The sequence below is a fragment of the Rhinoraja longicauda genome, chromosome 6 (genome assembly GCF_053455715.1).
Source record: "Rhinoraja longicauda isolate Sanriku21f chromosome 6, sRhiLon1.1, whole genome shotgun sequence".
Lineage (NCBI taxonomy): Eukaryota > Metazoa > Chordata > Chondrichthyes > Rajiformes > Arhynchobatidae > Rhinoraja > Rhinoraja longicauda.
Window position 1 is genome coordinate 36,925,979 of NC_135958.1, and position 23,892 is coordinate 36,949,870.

A 23,892-nucleotide genomic window follows, 5' to 3' on the forward strand; every position below is an offset into this window, starting at 1 on the left:
CGTGACCAAGATCTCCAATGCTGAGCTTGATCTGCACATTCTTAATTCACCATGTGAGCAAAACAGAAAACATTGCAAATACATTCACTCAGTGCATTATATAACCTAACCACAGCAACACATAACCTAACCATAGGCTATTTGCATTACATCTCAATTTAGACTTCAGAACTACAGTGCAGAAACAGGCCCATCGGCCCACTGACTCCGCGCAAACCAGCGATCTCCCCGTACACAAGCACTACCCTACACATCAGGGACAATTTACAATTTTACCAAAGCCTTGAAGCCAGTACGTCTTTAGTGTGGGAAGAAACTGGAGCACCGGAGAAAATCCACACGGCCACAGGGAGAAAGTACAAACTCCCTGCAGGCAGCACCTGAGATCAGGATCAAACCTGGGCCTCTGGTGCTGCAAGGCAGCTACTCTACCGCCACCGCCCTATTCATTTATTCCAGCCACCTCATTCTGCTCTCCCTTGAATTGTACCTTGTACAGCAATATATGCAGAGCAATGCATTGACTTATACCTCTGTAAGACGTCTATCATACAACCCTACTTCCTTCATTTGACCAAATCTGCCAATATCATAGATTTGTTTTAAAATAATAACTCTTTACTCATTCTCATTTCATTAACAAATTTAGGAGTTTGTTACGTAAACATTTCCACGCACATCTCATTTAAACTTTGGCTCTCTCAACTTAAAGCTCTGCCCTCTAGTCTTTGATATTTCCGCTCCGGGGGAAAAAGGTTCCGACTGTCTACCCTACCTATGCCACTCATAATTTTATGTGCTTCTACCAGGTCTCTCTAGCTTTCAAGAGAGTTAGCTATAACTCTTTGGGCTAGCGGAATCAAGGGAATTGGGGAGAAAGCAGGAACGGGGTACTGATTTTGGATGATCGGCCATGATCATATTGAATGGCGGTGTTGACTCGAAGGGCCAAATGGCCTACTCCTGCACCTATTTTCTATGTTTCTCTGTTAATGCCATTACCTAAATGAATTTAAATGAATAGCTCATAACCAACTATCCTGATCCATTCCTATGTTTAAAATATGTTATTAGTACCTTCCCACCAATAATAACTATCCTCGTGTCATGTAATCTAATATTTTCACATGAGCCTTCTGCATGATACTGTACAGAGGGTCTTTTGGAAACTGAAATTTACAACATTATCCATTCATCATTCTAAGAATTTCATCAAAGCAATCTCCAGTTTGAGAGAACGTAATTTCATCTGAGCCATTCCCAGATTCCTTACTGGAAGAGGATGGTTCAGTAAATTAAGGTCAAAGATGATAAATTGTCATAAATAGCAATTTTTCTTGCATTTAGGATTTGGGTTGGCTGCGAGTTCTCTCAGGCTGTATGTCGAGGATTTTGCAATTCATCATTTACATTGTTGATCTTTAATTGCATTTTATTAAATTTGTTAATGATCTAAAAATGGTCAATGGTCTTGGAGGTCAGCACGGACTATTGTCTGTGAGAAAAAGGATAACTGGAAATAAAGTTCCCTTGGAACACATGCACAAATACATGCAAGTCCTATGGCGTTGTTTAAAATTAACTACCCAGTAGGTTTTAACAAGAAAAAAATTGTTGATATCAAGGTACTTCTTCCTTTCTCCTCCACTGTGGAAGAGCAATGAGTTATTTTGATACTAAGCTGCAAAAGTTAGAAGATCTAATATATAGAAGTCTAGTATATATTGACTTTTAGATCAATCTTGTTAAAAGTCAGCTCGAGTTAAAATCACTGCTTCTCCTAAGGGGTGATTTTGGAGTCCTTAAATCTAAAGAGGCAAGTGCTACATCTTATTCAACATACAAACATGTGAATTCGGAGTGGTAATAGACAGCTTAGCCCTCCAATCCAGATCTAACAGTCAATAAGGTTCTGACTTGCCTGATTTTAATTACTTCCATCTATGCCCAGTAACCTTTCAGCAATGTGTTCTTCATATATCTATCTACCTCTAATTGTAACGGTAGTAGAAACAGTCAAATATATTTCAGGAAAGAATGTTTCCAAGACAGATTAATTTCAGGGAAAAGAATTGGACCTCACCTCAGTCTTGAATTGGTAAACTGTTATATTTAAACAATCGCCTTTAGTTTTGGACTATGCCACAAGAAAAAATATATATCCTTTCCAAATCCTCCCCATCAAGAGCCCAGAGATATTACATTTCAATCAAACCATCTCCCACTGTTCTAAATGCCAGCATGTACAACATTGGTCGGTTAATTCTTTCTCATGACAACATGACCATTCAAGGTACAAGTCTAATAGACTTGCTTCCAATGAATTAGCAACCTTCTTTACAAACTCTTAATCTTTTATTTTTCTTATATTCTTATTTTACCATCTTTTGTTTGCCTTTTTTATTCTGTCTCGCCATCAGCCTTTGAACAATTGTATACTTTTAAGTGTGACAGCTAAAAGATACTTTCTTGCAGAGAGTGGTGAATATGTGAAATTATCTACCCATGAGGATTGTGGAGACTGGATCACTTGGAATATTTCAAGAGGAAATAGATACATTTCCGAAAGACCACCGATTTGAGATCTATAGGAAACTGATACTGAAAAGATGAGGCTGGTAGAGATTAGCCATTCTCATATTGAACTAGGGCAGGCTTGTGGGGCTAAGTATCCTCCTTCATTCTTATTTCATTACTAATATTTATTATCTTTCCCTTTGACGGGTACCCGTAAAAGGGACCACATCACACTGATTCTGGCCTCTCTCCACTAGCTCCCTGTACGGTACAGAATCAACTTCAAGCTCTTCCTATTCACATATAAAGCCCTTAATGGACATTCCCCCCCCCCCCCCCCCCCACATCAAAAATCTTCTAACCCACCTCTCTAACTCCAGGTCCCTCAGGTCGGCCGACTTGGGGCTACTCACCATCCCGCGGTCTAGGCTTAAGCTCAGGGGTGACTGCGCTTTTGCGGTTGCAGCTCCTAGACTGTGGAACAGCATCCCTCTCCCCATCAGAACTGCCCCTCCATCAACTCCTTTAAGTCCAGGCTCAAAACCTATTTCTACTCCCTAGCGTTTGAGGCCCATTGAGGAGGCGCTGTGAACTGTTTTGTATGTGCTGTTATGTTTGTGTGCTACTGTATGTTTCATTTTTTCCTTAGTACCTAAACAGATGTACAGCACTTTGGTCAACGTGGGTTGTTTTTAAATGTGCTATACAAATAAAATTGACTTGACTTGACTTTAAGTTAATTGCAGATGTTGGGTCCTTCCCTAGAATGTACAGGAAGTAAATTGTAAGGAAAAGACGTCATTTTTTTGGGAATCGCTGGGTTTGGATTCAGGTCACTCGCTGCTTGAAGCAGTGATTACATTTTCCTTCTTTTTTATATACTGATTCTCCTACCCACAAAGGAGATCAAGGATAAAGTGGCCACTTTACAGAATGCTTTCATTAGGTCCACAAGTAACTCCAAACTTTTGGTCACCACATTCCAGTCTAACCTCTGTCGTGTCCCTCCTTCATTCATCCAATGAAACTCAACAATCTTAAGAACAGAACCGTATATTTTTGACTGGGCACATTACAACCTTGACAACTCTGATGTCAACAATTTCAAATATTCAACACTTACAGCATATTCATTTCAAGATCTTCACATTTCTGATTTTAGATAAATATCCTGCATTTATATTTTCCCTAGACTTTTAGTTACTTTTCACTATCATTTTTGTCGCTTTATCCTTCTCGTTCTCCATCATATAGCTTTCCTTTTGTTCTCTTCGCCCACCCTCTGCAAACCAGTTTTCTTCAAGTACTCCCACTTCTGTTGGGATTTCACTGACCTGAAGAGTTAATGGCTCTACGGATGGTGCCTAAACCGTTACATATTTTGATCACTTTATATTTCAGAGTTACAACATCTACGGTGTTTTGGTTCTGTAATGCAGTTTAAGAGAATTGTATAATAGAACAAATTTATTAAACTGAACTCCCAACACAAGTAGAAATTTCCAAATCAGTACCATACCTTGCTGAAGAAAATATCAACTGGAAATGTCCGGCCAGGGATATAAAACACAGGAACATTCCCAAAAAATATTGCAAATTTGCCTGCATCCATGGTTGCCGATGTAACAATCAGTTTTAGATCAGCACGACGACCTACAACCTAGAAAAGGGTAGACACTAGTTCAAGAGAAATATTTTCCATCTCCTACATCATTCATAATGTATTTAATGAAATTCAAAACCTTAATACACTTAATAAAAACAGATTAAGAACAGAAATAGAGAAATTACAAAGTCACAAATACTCAATGTACGAAACTGATACGCAATACCTCCGCTTTGTAGATTATATACACACCTCTCGAAGTAAGCCAAACAGTACATCAGTGTTTAGTGACCGCTCATGGGCTTCATCCATGATGACAGCACTATAATGATCCAAGTCTGCTTCTCTCAGAGATTCTCGAAGTAGAATACCATCCGTCATATATTTAATGACAGTTTGTTCAGAAGTACAATCTTCAAATCGAATAGCATAACCCACCTAAAAAAGTAATAATACAAAGTTAATACTCTGAAAAATAACAATGGATAGCTTAAGATCTTAAAAGTTTTCTCTTTTTCTGTCTTCTGTCTCTATCTTATAGTTTTTTCAATGGCCTGTGCCCTTACATAGACATTCCTTCTGTTCTTTCCACAACGTTTCTCATTTTTTTGACTTCTGAAATGTTAAATCAGTTACAAATCACATTCAAATCCTGCTTCAAGGCAACTTTGCATGTGTTTAGTTGTACTTTTATCATTGAAAACATGTTCAATTTATTCAAAGCCATCAGAATTTTTATCAACTTTTCTCATTTTATGATAATACTATTAAACTTCTTGAAAAGCTATACAATTGTTCATAAAAAAATATTAAATATCTGAAAAAAAGCACTGTTTATAACTAGCTTACTTTTATGGAGCTGAGTTTTTTTTGAAGATCTGGCTCAATGCTAATCTTAAAGTAAATGTAAACCTGGCAGATAATGCCCCTGAAGTATAGGGCTTCTTCAATGTGAGCCACAGCTAGTGATCACAGAATAAGTTAACAATTTTAATATGAATTTCAATGATGCTTTTCACTCTCATTGAGAATACTAAATGTTTGACATACTGTTTCATAAGAAACATAATTAAAAAAGAAAAGCTATTGCCATGCATCTCTGGTGAGCATAATTAAAGTAATATTACAAAATCGCAACCAAACTAATTTCATTACCTCTTCTCCAAGATTCACATTCATTTCCTCACTGACACGTTTTGCCACAGACATGGCTGCAACACGCCTGGGCTGAGTACATCCAATCATGCCGTAGTTTGAATACCCATCTTCGCTAAGATACTGTGTTAGCTGAGTAGTCTTTCCACTCCCAGTTTCTCCAACAACAATGACCACGTTGTTATCCCTGTAAGAATGAAGGAAAAAAGGGGATACTTAAATGTTGCTCCTTACTGCTTTCATCTTCTCGAGTTAGGTTTATCTTTTTATGTCCTAAATCCACGATAAAAGTTGAATCAACTCCTATGGTGTTTTGACATTTCAGGTCGGGTCTCTTCTTCAGAAAGATTGTTGTTTGGGGGGGGGGATTCTGGGATCGATGGGGAGGGCAAAGCCTGGCAGGCAATAGGCTGATACAGGTGAGGAGGGTTTTCTGATTAGCAGATCAGAAACCCGCCCGAGGGCTTGATGGACAGCGTAACCGGGAGGAAGCTGCAGTGGTTGGACGCAAAGACCGGTTTGAGGGTTAACCATAGTAAAGACTCCAGCGCCTTCAGGTTGGCTGCAGGTGGCACCCTCGGGACACAAAGATGGCTGCTCAAGGAGAGGAGAGGGACATCGGTCACTACCTATAGGAAAGGGTCCGTCGAGTGAGGAGGGCAAAATCTTAGAATAAGGCATTTGCCATTTAGGACAGAGATGAGGAGGATATTTTCCACACAGCTAATTGTAAAGTTTTGGAACATGGCGACTCAGAAAACGAGGGATGTTCATGTGTTAAGAACATCCAAGTCAAAAAACAGTAGATATGAGCAGGAGTGAAATCAGATGATATGACAAGAAATTTGAGGTATGTGATTAGATGAGACCTTACTGAAAAAAAGAGCAGGATCAAAGGCTATAAGGCATGCAATTCCTCTTATACTGAATCTTAGAAAGTCAAGAACGTGAGAAGCAGAAAAATCAGTGATGACACGTCATCACTTAAGCCTTTAAGTATTACCAACCTCCATTATAAACATAAAATGACTGCTTACCGTATTATATTGAGCAACTGCTCCCTGACAGCAAATATTGGTAGATACTGTCTCTGTTCTAGAATCGTTTTCTTTTTTGCAAAATCACTGCTTGCAACATTCTTGTCTTTCATGTGGTCAGCAAACTTTTGATCAATTCTATATTTTAAAAACATTGGAAAATACATTTTAGTGTATTTAACTGTAATAAAACCATAGTAGGACCATGACTTTTGAATCTTGAGACAACATACAGCCACTTAAATGTGTATTGATGGGTGGCAGAGAACAAATGACATTTTGTGATTAGTTAAACTTGCATTTGTTAAGATACATTGGAAAAAGACAATATACAGAAGTGTGTTAGAATACAGTTTTTTTTATTGCCAAGATAATTTGCAGCTGCATATCGAGTTGAGCTGTCTCTTTGACAATTAAAAGGCTGTACTGCAACACCTGTGTGAGCAACGTCATTGCATTTCCTAATAATCACGAGGATGCAAACTGCAAATTTCACAACTACAATTAACTATTTACTTGTTGGGCAATAGCTTACGATTTTCAAGATTAATTTTCATTTGTTTGGCCAGTTGTGCAATTTATGAATAACTAACAAACGAATCGAAAAAATCAGTGACCATTTTTCACACCTAACATCCTCTTATACCATTAAATTCAATGTCCGATTCCCGAACTGTTTTGTACAAAACCTTTCTCATATTTTGTATTATTTTGCTGTTAGCTTTTACAAACTATTAGGACTGCGTTGTTCGAACAATGGCTTCCAAATTCAAGCTGCGAACATACCAGTCATCTAGTACGAAATAGTAGATATTGAACCCCGTGAGAATAAATTGAGCAAGGATTCAACACCCTATTCAATATAGGACTTCTTGCAGGTCAGTTCAATTGACTGCAATTCTTAACTTGGACCTCAAAATATTCTTCTCCAATTTAGGGAGTCTAAGCATTCAATAGTTTGGGATTAGCACTGCTGGGTTGGCAAGCAAAGAATTTCACTGTGCCGAGTAACATGTATTCCAATAAAGTATTCCAACTATTTCTTTAAATTAGTTTAACTTATTTTAACATATTTTGCCGCTACTGTTTGGCAACCATTTTATTTTACGAATTAAAATGTTACAAATATTGGTGAGGGGGAAAAATGAAAACATTTTTAAAACAGTAAAAATTAATCTACCTGTAATCCACTTTCCCATCTTCTCCTACATCTTTATCTTTCTCTTCTACCTGTTTTATGCCCATGATGTCTCCCAATTTAGTCCCAGCCAGTTCCCAGTGTTTATGCTGAGCCTAAAAAAGAAAAGTTGCATTAGAATTATATTATAAAAAATACCTCAGCCATTTCACCATAATTGTCACAGCTTTCAGAGAAACAAATTGGGCTAGACAAATTCCATTCAATATTTCTTTATTTTCTCAACAGTCACGATGTCTCGCTTACTAAGTTAAAAGCAATGTACAATATAAATGTAGTGCTGGCAAGCATGGTGTGTTCCAGCTGTATTGTAAAAGTATTTTGAAAATATTGTTACTTCTGCTGAACAAAATGCTAAATAGCACCCACAAATAGTTATGAAAAATAATTAGCTGACATGAGAAATGAAGTCTCTCAGATTGACTGTCACACCAACAGCCAGAATATGGCACAGTTTATAATTTTATCCAAGAAGCATATCAATTTAAAATTACTACATTTCAATCCAATTGTGAATATCTTTGGCAAAAAGTGAAGGTTCCAGAATTGATCCTTGAGAAATGCAGCTATACATTAGCCAATCAATCAGACGATTTCTTAGTTTAGTTTATAGATACAGCATGGAAACTGACCAAAGTCCACACTGACCATCCTACACACTAGAGGAAGTTTGCAGAATCCAATTAACCTACGAACCTTGTCGTCTCTGGAATGTGCGAGGAAACTGGAGCATCCGGAGAAAACCCATGCAGTCACAGGGAGAACGTGCAAACTCCACAGACAGTACCCGTAGTCAAGATCGAACCCGGGTCTCTGGCGATGTGAGGCAGCAGCTCTACCACTGCTCCACTCCCAGATTTATGCTATTCATATTCCAAACAAATTACCATAAAATGGCTCCCGAAGGTTTACAAAGACCTCATCGAAAGGAATCCCCAATCCACCACACAGCTGGCAATCACAAAAATTCAATCAGTGATGTACCCTACACTTCACAAATCTTTCTGCACATACTATAATTCTGCCGCTTAAAACTGATTCCAAATTCTTTTCTCCAACTGACAGGTCTGATTTTACCTTTGCCTCCCTCCTTGAATGAATGATATTTGCAAATTTGCAATCCAAACCCCATTTGCTGAACTCAAATATTTGGGAAATTATACCCAATTTATTCGAAATTTCCTCAGTATGAAATCCTGGAAACTTGACTATCTTGACTTATATCTTCCCTTAAATAATTCTGCATATTGAATTCACAATACTACTTCCTTCGCTCTTATTTAGCTTATTTTATTGCTGTGACAACAGGCACCAATAAAAGTTGCTTGGCAAGACAGTTGTTTCTTTCTTTGTCCATTGTAGCACAACATTCAGTTTGTTACTGAACCCAGTTCCTTTAAATGTCTCAAAATATTTAAAATAATTAGGTTTAATCACCATTAAGTCTATATTCTGTTGCAATTACCAAGATTTACTCTGAATTCCCACTGCTGGCAAACACAGTAAATTCATGTTTTTCCAGTATTTATGCATCCTGAATTTTCATGCAACTGGAAAAAAATTGTAATAGTAAGCAATTTAGTTTAGTTTATCAGTTTAGAGATACAGCGCAGAAACAGTCCCTTCGACCCACCGAGTCTGCGCTGACCAGCGATCCCCGCACATTAACACTATCCTACACATGCTAGGGACAATTTTTACATTTACCAAGCCAATTCACCCACAGACCTGTACTCCTTTGGAGCGTGGGAGGAAACTGAAGATCTCGGAGAAAACTCACGAAGGTCACGAGGAGAATGTGCAAACTCCGTACAGACAGCACCCGTAGTCGGGATCGAACCCGGGTCTCCGGCGCTGCAAGCGCTATAAGGCAGCAACTCTCCCACTGCGCCACCGTACCGCCCAAAATTTCATAAAACATTCTCAAATAAGCATAAATTTGAACTTGGGTTCTGATGATAGTTTTTTCACTCAGTGATTCCCATTCCCTGTCCTCAGTCCATCATGTATTTACAAATGCCAGGTGGGTTCCAATAGTGTTTCATAAACTGTAAATTTATTTTGCCCATCTATCAACTACATCAGATAAAAATACTCCTGACAATGGTATGAAATGGAGATGAGTTCTTTTAATATCAAAAATAGAAAGTAGAAATAGGTAAAAGACCTGAAAAAAGTAAAAATAGTACTGTCTTATGGAAGAATTGAACATTGATTTCTCAACAATTTGTTACATTACATCAAAATCCAGTTCATGAATTCCTCCTGAGCGCTAAGAGAGATACAAGTTTTGAAAAATGCCATGCATAGAGCGAAGGACAACCAAGATCACACTTTATATGATTAGTTTTCCTTGGAGTACAGAGGACATCTCAGGGATAATGCTGTGGAAAAAGTAGAGGTATTTTATGAAAAAATGAAAATCCCAGAGCCTTCTCTCAAAGATAGCTACTCGTTTCAAGATTCGGTGTGGAATTCAAAACTTAGATGCCTTTGGCGGAAAAAAAAACTGCCGAAACAATAACAGCAGAGGCATTTTGCGAAACATAAGAATTTAGCTATTGAATAATCTGGGTGCCGAGCAAATTTATGATGCTGATGAAACAAGGTTAATGTGGTACTGCCTTCCAAACACAACATTAACTGGTGCAAATGCTTCTAAATAAAAAAATCTCTCAAATATACATGTGTGCTAATGCCACAGGAACCCATTATGTGCAATTACTTGTTATCAGGAAGTATTCAAAGCCAAGACATTTTACAGATATTATTCATCTCCCTGTCAATTATCAAAAGAATGCCTGGATGGATGAAGAAATTCATTGTGTAGATTCATCATGTTTTTGACAACGTATTTATGTAAAAAAAGTTCCTGAAGACAGCAAAGAAATGTTTTTGTTAGATAACTGCACTCATCCTTCTGCAAAAAAAAAACTTGTGAATGGACATTTTATTGGTATTTTTCCTCCCTGGCAGGGTGACAAATTTAATTCAGCTTACGGGTCAGGGCATGATACAAAATGTATACATTTTGTAACAGTATGAAAGTGATGATGAATGAGTGCCAGAGGAAAACATTTATTGTTAAATTACTGCCAAAGTAATTTTAAAATGTGTTAAAACTTGTTCAGCAACGAAATGGCATTCCTGCTCACACTGTAATACAGATTCATCTTCTTCATTTACACTTTTGCACGATAAAAAAGTCATGTAAGCAAGCGCACATAAAAAAAAGCCATGTAAGCAAGCCTAAATCTTCTCAGCCATGTCTTTAAAAGTTCTGTGGAAATTGATGAATAAACTGCATTGCCATTTTGATATTTAGAATTTAATGATTTTAGTTTCAATGATACCCTAGCCTTGGCTAGGATATGCATAAAAGTATATGCATAGCCTATAAAAGGTTGATTAGCTTTTATGAACACATTTAGTTTTGTATTAAGTTAAATAAGTGTAAAAAGACATGTTTAGTTTATTTATATGTTAATACCGAAGGTCAGTGCAGTTGTAGGCCTATTAAGAGCAACATCCTCTGAACATTTGGCACATCACGTGATAGTGAATAAAAGAGTCTCAAACCGAAACCATTCCTTCTCTCCAGAGATGCTGCCTGTTACTCCAGGTTTTTGTGTCCATCTACAGTCTTTTGACTTATTTTTCCTGTTGTACAGTAATTATGTTTAGCATGAACATATAATTGCAGTACATAGACATTTAAATATTTATAGGGCAGTTAAGTGGTATATAGTTCAGTCATTTATTTTGTAGGTTCATGCATAGAATAGTGGTGTGATACAAAAAAAATTGAGCATTTCTCATGTAACTGGCATCCCACATGGATGCCAGATGCTGAATATGTGCGGCACATCCAACTATTTTCAATGAAATCAATTCATGTTAACTCTAGCTCTACAGCTCTCCCCATTGATTACACGATTACAGCGATCAGACACTAATCAATAACAAAAGCAGAAAATGTGAGAAATACTCAAGGCAGCAGGATCAAGCTAGGGTTTCATGGTATTATGCCCTTTACAAAATTGCCTGGTTGATAGATTAATGAGGGCAATTAGAGAGAGAGTTTAAAAAAACAGAAGATGTAAAGCTGTGAGATACAGGTCAGAGCTATTGCAGAGAGACAGATCAGGCAGTACTTGTAGAGAAAGAAAAACTCAATTAACATGACAAACAGAATCCTTAGTGCAGGACCGGCTTGTGCTGATTCAAACAGACAAGGCAAGTTATTGCAATTATCAATTTCAATATTTAGAACTGAAGATTACAGTGTGTCTAGGCCGACCCTGGAGTCTGTATTTACCTTCACAAAGAAGCGAGGAAGAACGAGGCGGATGCAGTGGCTCATACAGACAGTGGCCAGGAACCAGACTTTGGGCGGCGGAATGCCGTGGTTCTGGACGTGGCTATGATCTGCTGGGCTGTCTGCCTGTCGTTGATCAGCTTCTTCACCCACTCATGGATGCGGGGCTTCTCCAGCACGCCGTTGAAGTACATGACAAGCTCGATGTTGCTGCTGAGGCAGGCCTTTGACAGGGAGCTCAGCATATGGTTCCAATGCCCGCCGCCATTTGGCCCTAAACCTGTCCTATCCATGTACATGTCTAATCGTTTCTTAATGTTCTTAAAATTGAAAAATTCTCTCTACTCATATTCAAATTTCACATTTTAAAAGAATCCACTCCTCTCACCTTGCAATAAATTCTTCCCTGCAATTCAAAGTAGCAGGACCATTTTAAATTATAATCAATTTACCTTTTTGCGCTCCTTCTGCTCACGGTGCCTACGCACGAGCTGGCTTCCTTTACGAGAGATGATAGCCATGTCGGATGTGGCATCTTTTACTGGAATCACTGGCTCAGGCTGCCAAAAGGAAAAAAAACAGTGTAAAAATATAATCAATGGCAGAAATAGGTCATTTTGTCCTTCAAGCCTGCCCTATCATTCACCAGCATCATGGCTGCTTCTGCCATTTTCCTCCATCAACCTCATATTCCTCAATTCCCTTACACTCAGAATTCTATTGTTCTGTTTAGTGTGAAATGAATGATAGAGCGCCCATGTCTTCCAAACATTAATCACCCGCAGAGTGAAGATTTTTTTTGTTTCATCTCAATCCTAAATGGTGTATTACTTATTCTGAGATTGTAACTCTTAGTTCTAGACTCCTCAGCAGTGAAAACAATCGCAGCATCCAGTTTATCATGCCATGTTAGAATTTTACAAGTATCTAAATTCTGGAGACTCAAATCCTCTTGAGATAAAGGCCAACGTACCATTTGCTGTACTTTTACGTTACCTTTCAATAACTTTTATGCAAGCACAATTAGCTCCCTTTGAAGAAACAAGGAACTGAAGGTGCTGATTTACACCAAAGGACACAAAGTGCTGGAGTAACTCAGCGGGCTAAGCAGCATCTCTGGAGAACATGGATAGGTGACAATTCGGATCCAGACCTTTCTTCAGACTGAATCAGTCAGAAGGATCCCAACCTGAAATGCCACCTACCCATGTTCTCCAAAGATGCTGCTTGAGCTGCTAAGTTACTCCAGTACTTTGTGTCTTTTAGCTCCCTTTGAACTTCAATATTAAACATCACAAAATATTCTGTTAAAATGTTATGTGCACCGACTCAGCTGGTGCTACCGAGATCTAAAAGGCAAAGATCAGAAATCACAATGTAGTTTGGATAGTTTCTACAAAGCAGGGTTGGGTTAGTCGGACTAAATTAATACTATCATGTATGAATGGGTTATGCTGGTTCAAATCAGGAAGCTGATGAATTTTTCCAAAATTCTTCCACTTTAACTTATCAATGAAGGGGGGAAATTACAAATTAACTTAGCTGAATGCAATGTCCAATCTAAATCCTATGTGATATTGTGACACTTGGACCAGCACGGAAACAGGTAGTCTCTCTGTCTGCAGTTGGTTGAGCAGTGGCTGAAAACACTCAGCAGTGCATTATAACACTGCAGATTGTTAATGGAGGTGTTATATCGACAGAAAAAATGGGTAACTGCCAGACAAATGAGGAGCAGAAAGGTATTTCAGGAATCTTCAGGTCAATTTTGCTCTCAAAGCTCCCTCTTTTGACACCACTGGGAGCAATGTTTCCTCAGAGGAGTGCAGTCACTCATGGGTACAGTTCTCAACACCATGCTGCATTAGACAATTTTCTCATCACCTTTTCTCATCCCCTTTTGTCCCTTTGGTGAATTACTATAAATTTGTTGTCTCATCACTTACACTTCTATCATCTGAAGTAGCTCTCCTTATATACAATATTATAATTCTTTATGATGGTGATCAGCTTCATTAAATGTTCCTTTACACTTCCACACTCCAAGCATAATCCCAGATGTTCGAGCTAAATGTGCCTGAAGTTCAACATCCATTGGGACGTTCTCTGCATTCACGCTACATTAATCAGTTCCTTCCTAAAGTGGGCTGCTTAAAATTATACAACCGTAGCTGGGTTTCAAGTGGAAATGTAAAAGTTCAGCACAATTCCATTCATATTTTTGTATCTGAACACATTTCAAACATGTCTGTGAACCAATTAAAACACTACAGGTGCACTAATGCTGGCGGCATACATTAAGTCTGAGATAGATTTGTAACAATGCCACCATTGTGAATATTTGAAGATATGGGCTTTACGCTGGTTACAAAACTATTTATTTCTTTAAATATTTTTAACTATTAATCATCTCCAAACATTAAAAACCATACTTCCCTTTGAAAAGAACATAACAGCTGGCAGCCCAACATAGATCTCTTGACTCCAACATTATTTTATACAGACAGGTTTAGGATTTGAGTTGGTTAAAAATAATACAGCTAGCTGTGGACTTACTTGTTTGGTGAAGACAATTCGTCCATCCAAGAATGGCGGGACTAAATTGTGTACTAATAAATGAACTCGAGTTGCATTGTCCTCTTCAAAATCTTCATCCACTTCCAGACGTTGAACCACACCACTGGTTAACATTCGATTTGTTTCCCATCGCTCATTATCCTATAAAACAGCCATTTGGCAACAATCAATAATTTCTGACATATTCTTCAATCAATTGTACCGTATGAGATTAATGGAATCAAATGTCTGAATACAATTTTGTTAACAAAATATAACTCAGCTTCAGCAAGAATCTGATGAAAAAGAAATCTAACTCAGGAAAGGACTTGAATGCAATATGGTACAAAATGTAATACAACTAGGCAAATATTTTACAAAACCAAATAAACTTAATAATTACCAATAGTGTTTGACAAATCTGAATTCCAAGGAAACCAACAGTGAATTCAGCAAGGTAAACTTATGGGAGTCTCAAAATATAATTACCTGAATGATGGCCGATTAGGAGAAGGGGAGATGCAACGAGACCTGGGTGTCGTGGTACACCAGTCATTGAAAGTAGGCATGCAGGTGCAGCAGGCAGTGAAGAAAGCGAATGGTATGTTGGCATTCATAGCAAGGGGATTCGAGTATAGGAGCAGAGAGGTTCTGCTGCAGTTGTACAGGGCATTGGTGAGACCACACCTGGAGTATTGCGTACAGTTTTGGTCTCCTAATCTGAGGAAAGACATTCTTGCCATAGAGGGAGTACAGAGAAGGTTCACTAGATTGATTCCTGGGATGGCAGGACTTTCATATGAAGAAAGACTGGATAGACTCGGCTTGTACTCGCTGGAATTTAGAAGATTGAGGGGGGATCTTATAGAAACTTACAAAATTCTTAAGGGGTTGGACAGGCTAGATGCAGGAAGATTGTTCCCGATGTTGGGGAAGTCCAGAACAAGGGGTCACAGTTTAAGGATAAGGGGGAAGTCTTTTAGGACTGAGATGAGAAGGTTTTTTTTCACACAGAGAGTGGTGAATCTGTGGAATTCTCTGCCACAGAAAGTAGTTGAGGCCAGTTCATTGGCTATATTTAAGAGGGAGTTAGATGTGGCCCTTGTGGCTAAAGGGATCAGGGGGTATGGAGAGAAGGCAGGTACGGGATACTGAGTTGGATGATCAGCCATGATCATATTGAATGGTGGTGCAGGCTCGAAGGGCCGAATGGCCTACTCCTGCACCTATTTTCTATGTTTCTATAATCTTAAGCAAGTTTTTGGTTAATGTGTACATTTTAAAATTGCATACTCTAGAAATGCTAGAAATAGGTTTACATTTTACACTTTTTCTGGATGCTTTCAACAAATTGGGGTAGAAAATAAACTTAAAATATGATCTGTACCTCATTAATTTGTCTCTTCTGAGCAGAAATTCTTTTCTGAGACTGTTTTTGCAATAATTGTTCCCGTTTCTTCACATATTCTTCTGAAGTGTATGCTAGAGGATTATGAAAGTCATCATGTCCTTCGTCCATCATGTACCAATCTCTATCTGCTTGCTACAGACATTTTAAAAACACAAACAAGATAGAACAATAATATAATTGTTTATCAAATAAAACAGAAAATTAGGTTTTCTTTACTATGCTTCCAATGTTTTACAGATCACCAAGGATTCTGTAATGATTTAATTTTGATGCAAATTGTGTTACCATAAACATTAGAACGGTATACAGATCTTCAAAATGTATAGTATTATCAATGGAAAATCATGTTTACATGTAAAGAATTCTTTGCAGGAAGACGTAGCAGCTTACACCACTCCAGTGATCACAATGATACTGTCAATAGGCAATGTGAAAGGAAATTTGGCTCAATTACTAATTTTCTGGACCTCGTCAGTTATAATGTACTCAACCTTGCATTCAAGATCACTGACATGAGAACATAATTGAAACTACTGTAAAAATCTGATAGTTTGGCACCCTTTGAAACTTTCAGAGGGCAGGAAAGGGTTCCCACTGAGCAAAATGCTGAACCATTGGTATTTCAGGACAACTGGGCAGTGTATTTTCAAAGTTTCACTGTTTCAGGAACGTGCAGTGCTCTTGGACTGCAGAATGAACACGGGTGCTGTCTTTCTGAGACATTAAACCTTTCTAATTGTTAAATTCAAAGGAATCTGTAGCACTATTCAAAAGAAGTGTCCTACCCAATAGCATTCCATAACTGGTCATTTTATTTTGTGTTACATTCGTGTGCACTTTTGACTCAATTACAACCGAGATGAACCTTAACACTGCAATGCGCTTAGGCAGTAATTAGGAAGTGAAAGGCACCGTAGAGGCAATTCTTTTTTTAGATTCATATTCCAAAATAATTCAATCATATACTTAATTTTAAGTGGTTCTTTCTTTCAATCAAATCAATTCTCATATGCACACGGGTGGTGAGGTACACATATAGCAAAAATCTTGCTGCAGCAGCATCATGGGCACATTGACTCAAACATACAAAGACAAATTAAATGTAAAGATCACAAAAAAATGTATTGAATTTTACGGTAAGGCAGTAAAATTGAAAAAAGAACTATGCAAAAATAAAGACATTAGTGAAAACAATTCTTTCCACTGAAAAACAAATTGATATTGATGAAACAGTCATTAATGAATAGCCGAGGAGGTTTGAGGGACCATAATGGACTACCTCTACACAATTTTAATGTTGTTCATACAGTCCAAGAACAACTGCTATGTGCACAATCCTAATGAGCTCCCTCCAGAGTTCCTCACCATCACACAAGCTAACTTCGTCCAATTCAATTCATTCCCTGAAAATAAAAAAGTAGCTTTGACTTCTGAATGCAGCAAAGTCTACGGAAGCAGACAAATTCTCAGCTGCAGCATTGAAGGCTTGTGCACAGAATTACCTAGATCTCCAGAAGAGTTACAATTCTGACATTACCCAAGTATATGGAAAGTTGCCAAGCTGTGTACAAAAGGAGAGTTAAATCTAATTCAACTAATTACCACCGAGTGAGTGTACTGTCCATCATGAGGCCACAGCATGTTTGTCCTTGGCAATAGGGTAAGGCTTATTAAGACAAACATATTCATTATTATTAACTAAAGCTCACTAAAGCACAATTAGATTCAGAAAAGGAGTTCCGTTTACGCAATGGCTAGCAAAGGAAATGCACACCTGTGATTGGAGTCATACCTTACCAAGGATGGTTGCGATTCTAAATTGGGCGAAGGCTAATTAAAACAGTATTAGGCAGGAAATGGAAAGAGTAGATTGGTTCAATGGTGCTTTGTCACATGTGCAAAGTGCAAATGCAGTGAAATTCTTTTCTTACAAACTGTCCAGTAGAGTATCGCCATACCACCCCCATTAGCAATTGTACAGAAATAGTTCACTGAACCTACATGCAATAGATACCCTGTTTTGGTGCCCTTTTCAAAGTCCAGTCAAAGCTCCAGTTGTTATAAGTGGTGCCCGATTCAAACCACAGGCTGCTGTGGGCCTCCAGCTTTCTACTTCCTTGGTCGACTAGCAACCGATGTCCTCTCCTTGCTAGATTACCTTTGTCCCACAGCTGACCTCGATGATGTGGTAGTCCCAACCCCGGTTTCCTCTCTTACCGGTCTTGCTCCTCTCCTGTCGCATCTGGGCTTCATCGCCGGCTCCATCCTCCATAAGGAGCAAACATATCTTTGATTTTTTTTTTCTATGACTCCGAGAGCAGCCTCGATGCCATACGTGCTGGCAAGAGTGGATATCTTTTGAGTACAGAGAGCCGAGGTCCAAGATATCATTATACTTGAATATCTCGGTAGTTTCTTCCCGTAGTGTTCAAAACAGTTTCCTTCTCTCCTCTCCTGTTGGCCGTTTTGTTCCATGGAACAGCGAGTGAGGCAACGAGTGATTCCTCTGGTCCCATAAACAACTTCGTTTTGTGCCACAGACATAATTAGTGAGGAGAGGTCAAAGTGCACCTTTATGATAGGTAACTTCAGTTTAATCTCACACCACTGCATTTACTCTTGGGTCTTCGATCTTGCCTGTGGTATCAATATTTTCTACTCTTTGCCTTGCGGCTCTTTGTAGACTCAGAATGTTCAGAAGAATCTTGGTCGGTGAGTTCATGTTCTTGTCTTCAGGAAGGTCTTCATCTTCCCTCTCCACCAATTTGTCTGGATCATCTCCGGCCTCCTCTTCCTCACTTCAATTTCCTCATCCTGTTTCCAACACTTTTTGGCATCTGTGGTGGCAGTGTCTCCTTCATCTGCTGCTGCATCAATGATTTGGACCTCCTCCTCACTAGCTAGTTTGGGCAGTGGCTGCTTGAGGGTACATCTACATATAACATGTTTGAGTCTTTCAAAGGCCAGCTGGTTGGAGTCCAGGTCAAGCATGATCCTATAAGGTTGAAAGATGCGGTGCCAAAGTTCAGGAACCTTGGATGACAAGAGATCTTGTAAAGTCAAAATACAAGGACAAGGCCCTAGCGTGATGTAAAGGAAGCAAGAAATGTCCTTGGCAAGTGGGATTAAGGAGCACCCTTTCCCCAACTCTCTTATTTTTAACAGACATATATTAAAAGTAGGAGAGTAGGTCCACTCAAGAAGAAAGAAGGGAATCCACGCCTGGTGTCAGAGGAAGTGGACAAGATCCTAAATGAGTGATGTGTGTTGGTTTTGGATCGTAAATGAATTACCAAAGAGGAGGTACTGATGGTTTTAAAGTGAATTAATGATAAATCCCCAGGGCATGACCGAATACACCTTCAGACCCTGTGGGAAACAAGCGAGAAAATTATAGGAGCCCTTGCAGATAACTGCCCAATATGAAGTAAAAATGTTGTTAGGACATATTTGGAGTATTGTATGCAGTTCTGGTCGCCATTACAAGAAAGATGTGGAGACTGGAGAGGATGCAGAAGGTGGTTACCAAAATGTCTGGATTAGAGAGTATGAACTAGAAGAATCTGGACAAACTTGGATACTTTTCTCTTGAGCGTCGGAGGCAGAGGGGCAACGAGATAGAAGTATATAAAATTTTACGGTGATGTAGATTTAGCTGATGGAGACTTTTTCCACAGGGGGAAATGCCAAATACTAAAGGGCATAGGTTTATGGTAAGATGAAGTTTAAAGTAGATGTGCAAGACAAATATTTTACATCTAGAGTGCCGGGTGTCTCGAGTATGCTGGCAGGGAGGTGGTGGAAGCAGATATGTTGATGTTCGAGTTACATGTTCCATCACACACCTAACTCTTCAGTAAAGTAAGTAATCCATTTCTGATGCAGCAAGATTCTCAATGATTTTCTAGCATGAGAGGGGCAAATGTCAGCATTTGCATGACACAAATGTTGGGCAATGACCACTTTAGAAATATAGCGTGAAACCAAGTCCTTCATCCCACCGAGTCTGTACCGACCATAATCACCCGTACACATTCTAGGGATAATTTACAGAAGCCAATTAACCTGCAAACCTGTACACCTTTGGAGTGTGGGAGAAAACCAGTGCACCTGGAGAAAACCCACGCAGTCACAGGAAGAACATACAAACTCCATACAGAGAGCATCCGCAGTCAGGATCAAACTCGGGTCCCAGGCCCTATAAGGCAGTAACTCTACCACTGCCGCCACGTCTAACCGGAAAGCCAAAGTACTCAGTTGATTTTCAACAAGACTGCCTTTACGAAGATCTATAGTCACAATCCTGGAGATCATAATTAGCCAGAAAATAAATTGGATCAGCTCTGTAAAGGTAAAAACATCAGCAATGGTATCCAATGCCAAATGACTCAACTCCTGATTCTACAAAGCCTTTCCACATTTAGAAAGCAAAGAGTTATGGATGAGTGTTCATTTTCCTGTACAAGTCTATTATGTAAGATGACTTACACCATCCGGAACATAGGCGTGTGCATGATAACACCTTGACTAACAATGTTAAAGATGTACGTCACTTTCTCAAGGGCAATTAAGAATTGGCACATGCTTTGTCAGTATTGGCCACATCCTATAAATACGCAAAAAGTCTTGTTCATTACACAAAGAGAACAAGTGAAAGTTTAACAAAAGCTTAACTGCGTAGAAATTCTAATAATTTTCCAAAGACAAACAGCAATGTTAAATTCTTTTAGAAACGTTTTTTTAAATTAATACACCTTACCCTTTGATCTTCTTCCCATTGTCTTTGCTCATCTTCATTTTCAAAATAAATGCCATCTTTACCTTCCTCCCTTCTACCTAAATTAAATTGAGATATTTAGTTTAGTTGAATACAGCAAATCAATCGTAGCTGCGGCAGAGGGTCGTCTTTCAATCACAATTTGATTATGTTAAATTTCCAAATCTGCACACCTTTAGAATGTGGGAAGAAACTGGAGCTCCCCGAGAAAACCCCCATGCACATAGGGAACATACAAACTCCACATAGACAGCACCCGTATACAGGATCGAACCCGGGTCTTTGGCATTATGAGGCAGCAGCTCTATCGCTACGCCACTAAGCATTCCTTGGAATTTGGAAGGACAAGGAATTACATGATTTAAAGGGAGCTTGACAGGTAGATACTGGGATGTTTCCACTAAGGGTGCAATATTACACTTTAGTGAAAACGTGTAATATTAATAAGGTTTTAAAAGAACGATATCAATAGCATTCAAGAGAGAGCTAGATAGAGCTCTTAAGGATAGCGGAGTCAGGGGGAATGGGGAGAAGGCAGGAACGGGATACTGATTGAGAATGATCAGCCATGATCACATTGAATGGTGGTGCTGGCTCGAAGGGGCGAATGGCCTACACCTCCACCTATTGTCTATTGACCATTGAAAAGCATCCAAAACTATACCTTTGCCTTTGGAAAGTCGTGGCGTTGCCCCCAGATGCTTTCTGTCATCAGCCCATTCATTGTATTTATACGATGGCGTTGGTAATGGTGTATCCTCTTCATAATGATTCCTTCTAGACCTGAACCAAACAAGACATCCAAATACCATTTTTTCTTTCATATTCAAGTACTTACCCAGGTGGTAAACTCTAAAATAGTCTACGGTGGCAAAGTATACATTACAGAACCGAATGAATCATGGTAGTTTGGATTTGTTAAATGTTGTAATTTTTTTATTCATTTATGTACAGGCATAGCACTAGAAATGGACATTGAAAGGCTCTAACAATGCAAGCAATTCTATTCCAAGATATAATCAACTAAATAAGCATCTTTTCAAGAAGCATTTTTATGTCACAGGGAAACAAAATCCACACCATCTCAAATAGCTTACAATAAATTATTTTCATTGTGATCTTCGCTATATCCACATTTACAACAATGCATGAAATATTCACATAGAATACTGCATTACCATGCATTGCTGCCAAAGCTCAATGTGTGCAGTACTTGGATTGTGTTACTTATGTAATTTTGCAAAGTTATAGTAAAGTCCTTGTTCAATACCAAAACTTAAATCCTATACAAATATTTAATGTAAATATCATACTGATATTAAGCTACATTTACACATTCAAAAGGAACCAACATTGTTAAGTTACTTAAAACAGAATGTCTTGGGTTGTCTTATATTTTCATCTTCCTCAACAATTTTCTCAGCTAACCACCTAGTCTATTGCAATTCCTCATTCATTCTTTGGTATCTCACCCAAAGTAGCCAATAATCATGTAGCAACCCTGACAATTCTTCAACATTGGGAAATGTTTTAAATCACTCACAAAGCCATCTGTGAAATTACTATCTATCTATCTATGCCTGATTTGAGATCAGTTGGCATAGATCAGTTAGGGCGGCACGGTAGCGCAGCGGTAGAGTTGCTGCTTTACAGCGAATGCAGCGCCGGAGACTCAGGTTCGATCCTGACTACGGGTGCTGCACTGTAAGGAGTTTGTACGTTCTCCCAGTGACCTGCGTGGGTTTTCTCCGAGATCTTCGGTTTCCTCCCACACTCCAAAGACGTACAGGTATGTAGGTTAATTGGCTGGGTAAATGTAAAAATTGTCCCTAGTGGGTGTAGGATAGTGTTAATGTACGGGGATCGCTGGGCGGCACGGACTTGGAGGGCCGAAAAGGCCTGTTTCCGGCTGTATATATATGATATGATGATATTTGCTCTGCTATTCATCATGACCCATCAAGGGAAAGTGTCTACAATGAGTGATTTAAACTATCACAATGTTTAAATTGTAGTTGGGTCTACAATAATCATGGCTACAGTCTCTACGAGTGCCAAATACTTTATCAACAACACAATCAGAATTGTATTTTACCTCCATCAGATAAGAGTTCCTTCCTGGAAAGCTGAAACAGCAGCCATAATCATAACACTACAGCCATCTGTATTTAAAATATATTCTTTGTTTTGGATTGCCATACCTTTCTTTATCACGTCTCTCAGTATCCCGGCCTGAACTCCGATAACTTCTTTCACTCTTATCCAAATCCTTTTGCGAGGGAGTAGGAGATGGTGATTCCCATTGAGATCGATGTGAATAATAACTTCCATTCCCACTGTCATCATCCTCCCAGCTAGATCGAGAAGGAGTAAGAGCATCTATAAAACAAGGCATTTCAACAGTAATGCAAAACATTAAAATCAGGCCACTTTCATTTCATTCTAAGCCATCAAACTACCCACCACCCACATTCACTCTTGCTGCATCTTCTACGTGAAAGAGCTGGAACCAAATAATCTATTCCACATTTTTGGCAATGCTTTTGGTAAATGTGAAATTGTTCTATAATTTTCTCATATTTTGCTTTTATCCACTGGTCTACACCTCTAATGTGAACAGATTTTAAAAGCTAAGAGACAGGAAGCACCAATAATCCATTGGAAAAAGAGCAGTACTACGAGATTGTCGGAGATATAAAGTTATTTCTATATTTGGGCAGGCCACCAAAATAAATTTAGGGAAGCAAGATCATTATTAAGCACAATAATGTGGAGGGCCCGTGGCTCACTTTTCCATTTAGCAAGATCATGATTGACCCTGTGCTTCAAAGTTACATTCACACTTGTACCCAGTATGATCCAATATTCTTTTCAGTAATACGCTTTTGATTCCGGCCTTTAATGCAGTCAATGAATGAGAGTCTACCACAGTCCCCAGTTAGAAAATGATACAAACCTCTGCCAAAGGGACATTTCATTTCAATCCTAACCGGTAAATTGCTTTCATGGATCTTTGCCTGCCAGCTTCTGACAGAAGCATATGCTGAGAAACACTTATCATCCCTTTTCAAACTTTTTTATATCAAAACGATCATTCTTCAAAATTCCAGAGAATAAAGATCAATCTTACTCATTCTCGCTCGTCTGTGGCAGGAAAGAAAATAGAGTCAAAGTACAATCCTTATGTTCTACCCATGGAGTGGAGCGGACAAGGCAACGGCCAACAAGAAGAAGTGGCAGCTGGTGAGAGGAGAGGATGTGCCACTGTGACCAAGCGCATCTTGTTACTGGCAGGGGCCAGAAGAAAGCGTTGTCGC

General features: G+C 38.8%; 1 protein-coding gene across 2 annotated transcripts in view; it reads right to left on the minus strand.

Annotated features, from left to right (window-relative positions):
- The window catches only part of dhx38 (DEAH (Asp-Glu-Ala-His) box polypeptide 38), an 84,495-nt gene that overhangs the window by 50,875 nt on the left and 9,728 nt on the right, over positions 1-23,892 (minus strand). For both annotated transcript variants that reach the window (XM_078400787.1, XM_078400785.1), the window contains exons 5-15: positions 22,777-22,954; positions 21,240-21,358; positions 20,558-20,634; positions 15,775-15,930; positions 14,388-14,549; positions 12,284-12,391; positions 7,496-7,608; positions 6,316-6,453; positions 5,279-5,465; positions 4,376-4,561; positions 4,037-4,177 (exon numbers count right to left, since the gene is read on the minus strand). In XM_078400787.1, the coding sequence (XP_078256913.1) occupies positions 4,037-4,177; positions 4,376-4,561; positions 5,279-5,465; positions 6,316-6,453; positions 7,496-7,608; positions 12,284-12,391; positions 14,388-14,549; positions 15,775-15,930; positions 20,558-20,634; positions 21,240-21,358; positions 22,777-22,954 (1,565 nt within the window). The remainder of the gene's footprint in view (positions 1-4,036; positions 4,178-4,375; positions 4,562-5,278; positions 5,466-6,315; positions 6,454-7,495; positions 7,609-12,283; positions 12,392-14,387; positions 14,550-15,774; positions 15,931-20,557; positions 20,635-21,239; positions 21,359-22,776; positions 22,955-23,892) is intronic.